This window comes from Agelaius tricolor, unplaced genomic scaffold (genome assembly GCF_023055355.1).
Source record: "Agelaius tricolor isolate 1412-34295 unplaced genomic scaffold, bAgeTri1.0.p SCAF_3, whole genome shotgun sequence".
In the NCBI taxonomy this organism is placed as follows: domain Eukaryota; kingdom Metazoa; phylum Chordata; class Aves; order Passeriformes; family Icteridae; genus Agelaius; species Agelaius tricolor.
Genome location: NW_027269263.1, coordinates 30,475,685 through 30,489,822, shown reverse-complemented (window position 1 = coordinate 30,489,822; position 14,138 = coordinate 30,475,685). Strand labels below are relative to the sequence as shown.

General features: G+C 35.7%; 1 protein-coding gene across 9 annotated transcripts in view; it reads right to left on the bottom strand.

Moving 5' to 3' along the window:
• The window catches only part of PPFIA2 (PTPRF interacting protein alpha 2), a 287,260-nt gene that overhangs the window by 138,336 nt on the left and 134,786 nt on the right, over window positions 1–14,138 (bottom strand). For 4 of the 9 annotated variants that reach the window (XM_071423345.1, XM_071423347.1, XM_071423348.1 and 1 more), the window contains one exon: window positions 2,190–2,252. The exons of the other annotated variants lie outside the window; for them this stretch is intronic. In XM_071423345.1, the coding sequence (XP_071279446.1) occupies window positions 2,190–2,252 (63 nt within the window). The remainder of the gene's footprint in view (window positions 1–2,189; window positions 2,253–14,138) is intronic. 9 annotated transcript variants of the gene reach the window in all.

The following is a 14,138-nucleotide window of genomic DNA, read 5'->3' as shown; positions in this document are numbered from 1 at the left end:
TCTTTATGGTTTTAGCATTCCAAACAGTGCTTCTATGTGAGTACTTCTAGAAATATATTTTGGGTCTGAGATAAGGAGCCAGAAAAGCCAAACCAAATGTATTGTGCCTTTCTGATTAAGTAACTGAGGTTTATAATGAATTAAAACTTATTATTAATGCCATGTAATTAAAAGGTTGAACCACTGCAAGATATACTGATTGAAAATTTTATGGTTTTAAGGCTATGGGCTGTAGTTATCCCTTAGACAATAGGCAGAAATACAAAGTTGTGTTATTCACAGTAATTACATGAAACATTTCACAATAATGTAGCCCAATAATTGAAAACTATCCACACATTCAAAAAATTTTGGCTGCAGGTTTGACAGCCTTAATGTCCACCGTTAAAACTATGGTTCACACAGGTAACTGGGGGGGTTGGCATTAAATGGCATAAAATAAATTATTTACTTAATTTTGTACTAGTAAAGTAGAAATGACTTGCCTTCCTGTCCTCCCTTAAAGATGCTGAGTGAAAGGCTGAGTGCAGAGTGCAGATTTCCACTTTTTGCTCTTGCTCGAGTGCATTTGGATGATATACAGGTGTTGACAGGGATTATATTCTATCTCTAAACAGGATTCTTTTATAACTAACAGAAATTTTGCTCATTCTTAATTATAAATTCAAAAATCATAGAATGATAAAATATTTGGAGTTGGAAAGGACCTTAAAGATCATCTAGTTCCAACCCCCTGCTACAGGCACGGGTACCTTCCACTAGAGCAAGTTGCTCAAAGAAAATTAAAAGATCACAAACCATTTTGAAGTAATAGCATGGACTTCTATAACTAAATTGGAAATAGTGCATTTTTACATGCTCATAATTTCTGCCATATTATTGTCTTTTTATATTACTAGCTATTGTCTGTCTATATCACTAGCTTCCATTACAAATGGTCCAATTTGCAAACTGGGATACTAAAATTGCACTGGAGAAGTTAAAGTCATGTTGAAAATCCAGAAGAGATTGGAGATTAATCATACACTATGTATTGAGGAAGAGTTTTTCCTTTGCACAGAAGTATAAAAATGGAATCAAGCAGTACAAAAATATAGACAAGAATTTATAATATTGATCTATTCCACAAATGTATGCAGAAATCCACAATGATTCAGATGGTCAGATGCAGTATCTTCTAAGAATGTAGCGTAAAGAATTTCTCTTGTTTCCTTAAAAGCACAAACTTTCCAGAAAAAAGACTGGTTTGAGATTATTTTCCCAGACAGGGAGGACAAATTCATTTACCAATACTAAATCACAGCATTTTCTCTTTTATATATTAGTTAGTTTAACTAGATTGTGCTTGTTCTTTGATTATTTGCTATATCTTCAAAGAACTTAAGGGGATGGAAGTGTTTATGCAGAATTACAGCTGCCAGTTCCCCTATAAATATGATAATCTTTAGTTGAAAAATAAATTAGTAAGCACATTACATGATAAAAAATAGCTTCTATAAAAGTCAGAGCCACAGTCTTTTCTCAAGAGTTCATCCCAATTTTCATTAATGCTTCTCCATTAATGTATAAGAGTTCAATTTTGTCCCAATGACTTTCCATTATCTAAATAGTTTTAGTTTAAAAAGACAAATGACTTATTATACTACAAGTGAATAATTTGCTTCCTTTCTTAACCAGATATATCACTAATTCTACCTTTTATAAGCAATAAATCCCCCCTCCTTCCATTTTAAGTCATAGTATACATTTGCCTAAGTAATGAAAATGAAATTACCTTCCTTCCACATTTATTATCACACATCTTCACATCAAAATGCAATTTAGGACAAGGTTAAGTAGAATGAATATAGCCTCTCATTGCTTTCCTCATTTTGCCTATTGCTATTCTACTGATTTCAACTGACAGGAGCATTGAGCTGGTTGGGAAGCAAGGTAAATGCAGAAGGTACTATGAATATATTATCATCATCTTTATTTAGCTGCACCATCAAACCATATAGAAAGAATTACAGCAATTTGGGAATTTTGATAGGCTGAGACCTCACTTGTAGTACAATATTCATTGACCCTGAAATACATAATGTGAAGTAACCTCGAGATGCACAAAAATATGGGCAACAAAATATCAAATTCACATAAGGAGGCTTCACATTTAAATTATGCAAAAAACCAAGATATTTTGAACATACATTAGGGCAGGATATGGTCCTTTGAATGTTATTCTCAATGCTCGTACCAGCAGCAACCGTCATCTGCAAAAGGGGGCAACAGAGATTCCGCTGAATGGAACAGAATTTTGTACAGTACTACAGTTTATTTAAATTACACCATACTAACAGATGAATGTGATCATTCAAACAAGCTTATCCAAGAGAACACTGATGTGGCTCAACTGAAATTCACATAAAGAAATTGAAAGTATTGTTACATCTCCTGGCTCATGAAGTACTGAGAACAACCAAAGGGTAGATCACTTTGGTGTTCTGCGTTCACAGAAATGATCTCTGAAGCACTGGACAGCCCAATAACCAGGGAGAAATAATCCCAGCTCCACGGCTGACTTCTGCCTGAAGTCTCTACACAAACTAAGAATTTTATCTGTTTGTGAGGTTTGAAGAAAGTAGGACCTTCTCCCCCATATTTAAATGTCTTATGGAAAAACATCAACATCAATAAACCTATTAAAATGTTAGGTACAATTTACCTGATAAATTGATAATTTTTTCATGCTCAGACTTCCTTCTTCCATCAAACAATCATAAGAGTATAAAAATAGCAGGAAAGAAGCTATCTGCGCCTTTAAAAAATCTGGAAGTCCCTTCAGCTCCTGAAGAATGTATTTCAGCATTGAATGCTGTTTTTCCTCCTTTTTATCACTTTCTAATTTATTTCTGCAGAGCCCAATAAATAACAATTTTCTTTAGATAGACCTTGACTAGTAGCCAATCTGACCAGGCAGTATTTCTTCTGATTTCAAAATTTTCTTAAGAAATTAACAGCAGACATTTTTGAAAATTCTGGATGTAAAAAACCCACCATTTCTAGACTAAACTTTTAAACAATTTCTTTCCACTACTGAGAGCATATGTAACAATACATACAATGTTCATGCTAATAATAGTTGAGCTTAATCCTTTCTCAAAGCAAATATTGACCTAAGATTTATTTCTCTGATTATTTTCCAACTCAATAGAGTAAACCTGGTATTTAAAGCAGGCAAAAATACAGTATATATTACTTGGATTCAAGTATTTTTAACATATGGAAAACACAACTTACTGCAAGATGTGTTTTACAATGAATTTACTACTATAATTTGAGGAAGTTAAGCCTGACTGGATATTACAGCTTACTTTTGCAGTAAACAAAAATGTGCACATTATCAATATATTTAAAAACACCCACAGGCAAGTTTCCATGCCCATCTATCTTCAAATCACATATTTGCTATGATACTCACATTTTGATTTATAACAATTTTAAATATTGGAAATACTTTTAAACTTTCAGTCTTTTAAAGGAGAATTATGCAGTCATATAGATTAAAAAAAAATCTTGAATTTTAAGAAAAACTCCCCGTATGCTGACAAGTTCTTAACTTGTTTCTGTCAGATTTCCCTTTAGATTTACAGCCTTAAATATTTGAAAACATTTTTATAATGCTATTCTCTTTACTTAAAAGATATTTCATTTCATACAGAGGAGCAACTTTGGAAAAGATAATTTCCATGCAAAGCAATTCACGTTAATTCATGTATCATGTTCAGATGTATTTATACCACCACTGTTCCAGAATTTTTCAAGGAAAACACAATACATATTATATCAGCATGGCACTGTTTTAAATAAACAATACTTCAGCACAAGTAAACACACACATTATAAATTTTACCCATTCAGTCTCGTGCATCTTTATTTAATCATGGTTCAATGGTTCATAAATTACATCTCTGTGTGTATGTGTGTATATATATATATATATATCTATATACACACATGACACTACTAAAAATGTTGAAACAAATGCTTTTGGAATAAATTTTTTCACATTTTAATTTCCATATGTCTGATACATGATTTTTCTGAAAACTTTGCACTTATGTTCAAAAAGGTAGATCTACTGTATACTTTTGACTGCTGCATCTGAGCTCTATTAACTAATTTATTCTTGCTGTTCACTGTCAACAGCGATATTCTCTGAGTAACTTTATCATAACTTTTCAAATTATCTTGTAAACAATTTTCCCCCTCTTTCCCCTTGTAAAACTGAGGAAGACCCACAAAAGACATAGTGACAAAAAGTATAAAATTAATTCTGTTAAATTCAATTCTAGCAGCTGATGGGGTTTAAGTCCAGTATTTTGACTCTTCAGAAACTTAACATAGTTGGGAATGAGTGATCCCTGATACTTCAATACTGTAAGGTCATTTCCTTATAGCCATAGTAATTTCCTATCCAAAAGGTCAAGTGTAAGAAAAGTGAAATAAAAATATTCCATTAAAAGTATAAAATTGGTGCATGAATTCTAAAACTGTTTTTCTTCAAACAATTTATGTTGAGGGAAATGCATCATATTGTCATGAGGATATTATTGGCAATTCTTGGAGGTACAAAAAAATCTATGAAAGAGTTATGCATTCTAAGTAGTGCAGCAATTCCCATTCATGCATGCTGATGAAATATTTATTCTATTCAGGAATGTATCTAATGGTATAGAATCAACTTAGTATTTTGTACCTTAGTAACTACAACATATTTGAATTAATATTTATGACACTTCCTATTACAGTTTGGGCTTTCTCCTTTGGAAAATGTTTAATGAAGCAGAAAATTAAAGTTTAGCAGAGGATAAAATAGGGTTAAAAGAGAGAGAAAATTCTGAAAATGAATTTCTAGAACATGCATATATTCTTGCTTGGGATGAGCACTTTGGCTACTATTTGCTGTAAACCACATGCAGGGGGACAGAGCCTCAAGCTGCATCCTACTTAAGGACTTAAAACTATGTTTCCAGTCTCTGGAATTTGGATTTCCACATAGAAGAGCCTTGTATGAGGCTGTGACACTTCTGAAAACATTTTCAGAAAATACATTACCTATGAAATGCCCTCTTCTAGGTCACACACAGTCAAGCTACACCTCCTGGAGTTCCCAACACTACACGAGACAATAATCACAAATAACGGCACACATATGCAGCAAACTGACCTGTCTTTCACAACCAGATGGAAATAGTGACAAAGGACTTATGAGACTATAATTTCAAGTTTCTGTGGAAGCAATAAAATTAAATGGAGTTTTACCTAATTCTCTAAATTAACCTAAAAGAATTAGGTCAAAATTCATTAATCCCAACACTGGTATTCCTAACCTTCAAACATGAAGCAACTGCATTTTCAACTAGTTACTTACACTGGACTTACAAGCAATCTTGCTATCCAGGTCACATGAAGAACATATTTTCCTAAGCACCAACATCATAAAAATCCAAACCTCCTTAGCTAGTCCCCAGTCAAAGCTCTGGTAAAGCAGGAAATCCTGCACCCAGTTATGATATGAGCAGTACGACTCTTATTTCAAGGCCACATACAAAATAAGGACAGGGAATGTAGAAGAAAGTCAGATTTTATAAAAATGTTATGGAAAGCTGCTGAAAAATTCGAAGATACTCACTGAATAAACTTAATTTGTTACAATATTGAATAAAAGAGGGCAGAATCTCTCCCAGGATTTTTTGATTCTATAATGAAGATTTTGGACAGGTGGAACCTACTTGCTAGAAAATAATGACAATCCTGCTCTCAGAAATAAAAAAAGTATCCCTTGGAACAATATTTGTACAGATGTATGCACACACACTATGCATAAATAAATATTATGTTTGATGATGATAGTCTCCAGGCAAAAAACCAAAAGTATAAAGAAGTAACAAAAACCAGCTATAAGCAATCTATATCAACAGAGCTCTCTGGTATTTCTGTTGACCTGTACACACTTTGTCCATGGGAGTACTCCCACTGAACTACTGGGAACTTCCTATCAAAAACTGCCAAGATCTATCCTTAAAACCTAATACATAGAAAGGCAGACCTTGAAGTCTGCACAATAGTCTTGCCACAATATTGTTACATGAAAGAACAAGGTAAGCTAATACCTTATTAAGCACTTTAAAGAGAAAATAAGATTCAGAAATATTTATTTACCTGTATCTAACTGAACTTTCTAATTATTCTTTGATTAATCCCTTAAAAAAATATTTCAATAAAATCACCACAGTTAAAATAAAATCTTACATTTACACTATAAAATATCTACAATATTCTTGTAGGAGATGCTTATTACAATGAATGAAGATTCAGAACAGTGATCACAGAAGCAGAGTTTGAGTTCATATATCCATTAAAACATCTAGATTGAGCCTTTGTGCTTTACCAAGGCACAGAAATAATTCAGGCATGCATTCCATCATTAAAAATTTACTTAATAAAAAGACTCTAAAATGGAACTGTCTGAATTGCTCCTATTCAAGAAAGAAAAAAATATTACCTTTCCTTTCCTTCCTAATTGTCAGAATTTCCTCCATGTAAAGTCATCTCAGACAAGAAGGTTGTTATTTGTTTTTTGGCTTTATTTTTTTGCAAGTACAGAAAACGGAGAACACGCTCATTTCACAGAAGCACAGAATCATCAAGGTTAAAGAGACCTTCAAGATCATCTATTCTGGCCATCAAGAACCTGTCACCACCATAAACACCCCTCAGCCATATCCCCAAATGCCAAAGACAGACACCTCTTCTTGAGAGCCTCCCCAGACAGCGACTCCACCACCTTCCTGGGCAACTCATTCCAATGCCTAACCACTCTTTCAGTGAAAAAAATTGTACTAATATCTAATCTGGACCTCCTCAGGAGTGGCAACTTTAGGTCATTTCCTCACATCCTTTCACTTGAGACATAGCAGAAGAGTTGTATCCCCACCTGGCTATAACCTCCCTTCAAATAGCTAAGCTAAACAACTACAGGTCCCTCATTGGACTTGAGGTTCAGATTCTTTGCCAGCTTTATTGTCCTTTTTTGAAAATGCTCCAGCACCTCATTGTCCTTTTCTGAAATTCCATATTGTCTAAAAATATGAAACTATAAGAGCATTGCACAAATATGGAATCCAAGACATTTTTTGTGTTACCCTGGACAGTGTTATATTGATTGGTTTTCAAACCAGGTCTGTGGAAATCATGCTGGCTACTCTTTTGCTCTGTCTAATGAAGTGTGAACTCTTATTTATGTTTCAGGTTCAATTCCAAGTCATTTTATCGATGACTGGCATGGAAAAGGAGAAGGGAGGGGAGGGGTGGGGGAGTGAAAGAGAAAAATAAAAGAAAGAATAAATTAATAACCAAAGATACCTACAGTGTTTTCCCGCACTCCCTGAAATCCTGCTCCTATAATGAACCAGCTACCAGACCTGCCCCCAGCCTACAGTACTAATCTCTCTTCTCCAGGCTGTGAGGAAGGAAGAGACAGCAGTACACACACGTGTACATACTGCCCTGCAAAAAGACAAGCACTGTTTAGGAAGATGTGTTTAGACTGATGCTAAACTGTGCACATGGTCCCTGGAGAACAGACCTGCTGAGAGATCCAGGTCAGATGGAACTCAAGCACAACTGAGGAGCCTATACAGGTCTCAGAAATCTCACAGATCTTGTGAAAGAGAGAAATCTCACAAGGATCACAGGGACTATCAGAGTTCTGTTAAAGACAAAACTAAAAACACATTCAAAACACAGTGAATCATACTTGCTTCAATTTAAAATCTTTGTGTCCTATAGTCTCATTCTTACTGTATGACTACAGCAGAGAGAAAAGCCAAAACCATGCCTAAATAGTTCTCTACAGCCTCATACAACTTTGATTGCCCCATAAAGGCCAGGTGACACCTATTCAAAATCTGTTCCTCTTTGACTCCTCAGATTTCTGCATTGGGGGGGGGACCCCAAACAAGACAGTGAATCACTTGTTTGGCAGGAATGCCTATTTCCCTCATTTTCCTGAAGGTATGTGCCAGCACATCCAGTTTCCTCCAGAGGGACAGTTTGCCCTCTGATCACCTGGAAGCAGGGAAGAGAAGGAAATGTGCCCTTGGGTGAGTGCAGAATGCAGCCCTTGGGCATCATTCTGTTCTGCCTGGGCTCTAGAACACAAGTATTTTGTATGACTGGGAGCAAACAAAAGGAGAAACTGGTACTTCATTTATAACTATAACCTCATTCTATAAGCCCAGGAAATATGGCTAATGCACAATTTTTTCATAGTCTGTCCCCTCAAGAGAAAATATGTGTACAGATACATTGATATCTGAAGTCTGGAAAGCATTTCGGTTGAACTGTTCTTAGCTTGATTTTTCTTTTAAGTGTTTATCCTTCTAGATAAGATACTGCTTAAAAAATACAGCTTGCCCTTGAAGATATGAATGGGACAGGCACAGATAGTGGTAATTCCTTGGGGATTTAATGCTACTCTGTTGGATCAGCTTCTAAGCAATCCCTCTCACTGTACAGCACTTTTAAGGTCCTGAACAGGTCAGGGCTATCACATAAAATCCTGCTGACTTAAAGAAATTATTATTTAAAATAATCTATAAATTCCCACTAGCTTTGCTAGGCACTTTGCAAGTATAGCTCTGAGAATATTTCTTTTACGAGCAAACTGAGATACATGTGCAACGTTTCCAAGCACTCTGCTGCTTTTACTTCATTTACTTTTTCATGTGAGTATAGAAGCCTAACACAGATTTCAGGTACAGTATTTTTCTTTGCATTTAAATATCTCCTTCCCAGTTTTTTGATATACCAAGAGGCATCCCAATACCAAACAAACATACAGTATGCAATGATACATTCAGAATTTACACACAGTTTCAAGAATTGAGTGTGATTATGATGCTGCCAAGCAGCATAAAGTGCAAATTAACAAGATTTTGGTTTTTTTCCTGGTCGCTCATAATGTTTTGGGCAACAGCCAGATGTCAGAAATCAGTTCAGCTTCACATTAACATCATTTGAAAAACAAACAGTAGCAGATGCAGGCAGTGAAACTACACCGTGGAAAGACAGACCTAAGGTGGAGGATATCAGAGAGGAGTGGAAGCATTTACATACAAAATTAATAAGTTGTAGGTGAAGAAGAGCCTGAACCAGAAGTCTTTTTTTTACTGCCTCCTGAAACAATCTAAAAATTAGAGTACCTATGGGATTGAAAACTATTATTTGCATTAGATCTTATATATAGTTTCACATTCTTGGATTGCAATAGGGCAGGGAAATTATCCCTGCCCTGGAACCCTGTCCACCCTGGACCTCTTTAAATAATTTAATCTTGGTGCAATAAAAAAAATAACTTTTTGACCTGGTGCCTCTGAGGAGGGGCCCTGAGCAAAGGATGCCCTATCATTTTATACTCTCACAGTCCAAGAGGAGCAGTCTGGGGTCTGTGGGTTCCCACCTTGCCTCTGAGTTTCTGTCTCCAGGCACTGAACCTGCACACAGAGCTACCTGCTCTGAATGTATTCCTTAACACTATCTTAGGATGAAATGCACATAAAACTGGTTATTCCACTCCAGTAAATAGTTCAAATGTAGATTTCTACATTTGACCACTTGCCTAAGTTTGAGAGGTAGACAAGCCAGTCTTTCCACAAAAACTTCCATGAGAAACAGTATTAAGAAGAGCAATTAGAAAATGAAATGAAATTCTAATTTTAAAGGAAAGATGTTAATTAAACATAAAACTTTGCAAGTGAAGAAAGCACACAGGACTATTTGTCTTTATGTATTAAACCAGCATGTTTTTCCACAAAAACTTTTTTAAACTGTTTTAAACTGTCACTTTGGTCACTGATTTAAAATTCAACACTGAAAGCCTGAATTTAAAGAAGAAAATAAGCTTTGGGAACTTTTTGTTTTGTTTATTTTCTCCATACGCAACATTCCCTTCAGCTACTTGAAGCATAAATCAGACCAAATTTCCTCACAGAGTATGTTGGAAGAGCCAGGTCTTTTTAATGAAAATAAACAGAAATTGATGTTGAAAACCTGATGAAGATAATGACAAAGGTGCTTGAAGTTGTGTATACCAGACAACTTGAGGAAAATGAGACAGCTGGGTTCATCCGTGACTCCTGTTTTCTTTGCTATGCTGCAGCAGGGACCAAGGAGTGGTCCAGGAAAGAAAGGGTTTCCTGACACCTGTGATCATGCTTTGCACACAGATATTTTAAATAGCCAAGAACATGATCTTCAAGTGTAACAATAATTATCATGCCCATATAAAAGTGAGACAACAGCACAGCTTAAAACACTAAATTCAGGAGCACAGACTTCACTAACTACAATGAAAAGAATGTAGTAAAAAGAGTAAAATATTACTCTGGCAACAATTATTCAAACAGCCAAAGAATTAATATCAAAGCATCACTTGAGAGATATTGGCCATGTTTTTCCTGTCTCACCTCTATAATAACATGAAAGTATCCAGATCCAGACAAAAGCAATCTTTTTGAGGACACTGAACTGCAAATACAGACAAATACATATATAAAAACGTAGGATCTCTTTTGCAAAATGGAGGTATTTTGTTGATTAGTGCAAAAAATCCAAATTTAAACCATGAGGATCTGACAACACTACTAATACAATTTTGTATTTTTAATAAAAATTAGAATTGCTTAACATTATCTGGGGCCTTAATACAACTTTCTAATGTTTGTTTTTTATAAATCAAAATTTTACATCTAATCACTGAAAAGTCAGCAAGTGTAACAGCCTTGTGATTACACCTGCACATTGCATCTGTCCTTCAAGTATTACTTTTATAATCTGTAAAGTGTTCATAAAACATAGCGAGAAAGGGAGAAGATAGATATGAGCTAGTAGGGCCCAGAAGAATCCCCATAAAGCACACAGCCAGCCATCATGATGGCTTAGGAAATTTGCCCCACTAAAAAGATAACAGTTGAGACAGAGCAGATCAAAGAACCCTGATCAGCTAAAAGGCCAGACCTCCAGAGAAGAAACAGAGAGCACAGATTAATAACTACCTGCTTATGACAGAGAATCTGTACAAAGAAAGATGAAATTGAATGATTTGCACACCTTATCTAATTTAAATGTAATTAAAGTTAAGAGCTCAAGATTCCTGACCCTTGAGGGAGAAAAACAGGTTGCTTCAAAGGCAACGCAATATCTGAGTGGATTAACTAAAATTAAATGGTTTGAATGTAGCATTGCCCTCTCAACCAAAAAACCACCAGCCTCGCTTCCTAAGAAATGACAAGTACAGACAAGGCATTTTGCTATTTAATTGCATCTTTTCTTGGCAAAACAGAATACTTTGCTTCAAAAAAGTTGTCTCCTCACCAATGCAGCATCATCTCACTGCTCACTGGCAAGGACGGGGAAGGAAAACTTTAGCAGGTGCTAAATACAGTGGACTTTCTGGTTGGTGCTGAAGATCATAGACCCATGTAATGGCTTGGCTTGGAAGGAACTTCAAAGTTCTTCTAGTTTCAACACCTTCCACTGGACCATGTTGCTCAGAACTCCATCTAATCTGGCCTTCAACACTTCCACAAAGGAGGCATTTACAAATTCTCTGTGCAATCTGTTCAAGTGCCTCACCAACCTCACAATAAAGAATTTCTTCCTAACATCCAATCTAAATCTACTCTTTGTTTGAAGCCATTCCCCCTTGTTTTTTCCTGAATGTGCTCTTGTAAAGTCTCTCTCCATCCTTCCTGTAGGCGCCCTTCTGGTACTGGAAGGTCACAATTAGGCCACCCCAAAGCCTTCTCTGTTCCAGCCTGAACAATCCCAATTCTTTTAGCCTTTCTGCATAGGAGAGGTGCTGCACCCCCCTAATCATCTTGCTGGCCTCCTCCAACTCCAACAAGTCCATGTCCTTCCTGTGCTGGAGACCCACCACATCTCTGACAGAGGGAGGCTTAGCTGAGTTTCCATCTCAAAATAAAAATGAGTTGCTAACTATTCATAAAGGATACCAAGAGAATATTCATTCAGATACCAAGAGAATGTCTAGACCCTCTCCAAAAGACCAGTGACAGCAATATTTTCCTTAGAGTGTATAAGGAGTATGTCATAGTTGTTAACTATAGCAAATTTATTCCAATCTTGAAAACCCCTCAACCACCCCCCTCCCCCCCCAATTCCTCTCAATAATAAATCCTTCCAACATGATTTTCTGTATTTCAGATGCAAATGAAATTTAAAAGCTAATTTTAATGAAACCTGCAGTATCAATTTCACAGAAAGCACAAAAGAAAGTATGTCTCATAGGTATTAAGGAAGTGCCAAAAGCAGTTACAATTGCAAATATGCAGATGACAGTAAACTCACTAAAAGAGATATTGTAGATTGACTGCCAGCTACCAGCCTCTGGAAAACAGAAAGCAATTCAAACTCATACAACTTGAAATGATTCAATAATGTTTTTATTTCATTGTGATCTAAACTAGGTTGCATCAGCTTGCACATACCAGCCGTTAACAGTGTGCCTAAAGAGTCACCCTGGTTAAGCAAACTCACAGGAATATCTTAAAAGGAGTATTACAAGCAGTGAAAACAGCTCTTGAACTTGGTAGCGGGAAGGAGGAAGGGAAACAGAGACAATTCTCTTCCAGTTTGTTTGCAATGGATGCACAGCTGCCAAGCCCACATCTTGGGAAACCCGTAACATGATAATCCCAAAAGTAGGAAGCCAGAAGTCCCAAAGGCATAGTGAAATTCTAAATTTGAATATGCAAATGCAAGTGTTTCCCTGGCACGTTACCACCAATTGTGAGAAAATATAACCAAGAGTGACAGTTCTCTATAGGCCTGAAGACCTGACTTTTGAAACTAATCTTACTGGTATGAACAGGAATGGTGCAGTGCAGTGAAGTATCTCTTGTAACTAAAAACTATCTTGAGCTAGCAGTTACTTGACTGATTCTAAGGTGTATTTCTCTAATCATCATTTTTATAGATATGGAAGAGGTATTTTGTTAGGATGTGCTGTGAATTTTTCCTTCCTGCCTCCCATGTAACTTCAAAGTATGATTAATTCCTGACTTTTTATTTGTTGCTTTCATTTTGGTTCATAAGTGTTCATGACATTAATTAAAATGGGACATTACAATTTTTTTAGTTGAAACATTACTTAAAATTGTAGCAGTATTCACAGGAAATTAGCTCAGGAAGAGTTGGTTACCAAAACGATGACATTTAGTCAACACTTTATATTTCAACTTAATGTTACAATTGAATAAGTTGTGTTCTGAACACACTATATTATTTTTTACCATGTGCGTATTAACTAACACACTCTCCAGACAATGGTTTGGCTTCTCTACTTGTGTGCATCAAAGGAACACTGGCAGAAGACATGGTTAATAATACATGAGTTAGAAGGGCAGTGGTTGTTATCACTAACACGACATTAGTTGTAGAACAAAGACACATCATTATATCAATACATGCATTCCTTTGATAGTCTCAGCTCTGACTGTCATGTAACCATACTTAACAGAAGAATTGTCTTTTTTAGCTCAGAATCCCACTCTTTTTGTTAACAGTTCTCCCTCTTTTGATGCATTTTTGACAGCTTTATTGTTTTACTCATTCATCAGTAGCAAATAAAATGTGGGTTTAATGATAAGCATCTATAAGAAAAAAGAATTCCAATACATCTTGCAACCCTATGTGATACTGAGTAGTTCAAGAGTTTATAGTGAGAGAAATGCCCCAGTGCTTCTACAATAATAGAGGAATTTTAAGGAATCATAGTTATGATCTCACATCAATTTGTTTTGCAAACATATTCTGTTTCAACCATCATCTCAGTAAAACTGAAAAGAGAACATTTTAAATGCAAATTTGCTTAAATAGGTTTATGTGGTTATGGAGCTTCTTCAGTTCCATAGAATCATAAAACTATGCCATAGTTTGGGTTTGCTGTTCAAGAGTTTCCAGGCATTTGAAATCCTGCTAGAAACTACTGAATTTTTATTTAAAAAAATAAATTATATGCATGACATTCCAGTGCAAGTTTAGTTATCACTCAAGCATTAAAGCTGCCTGTG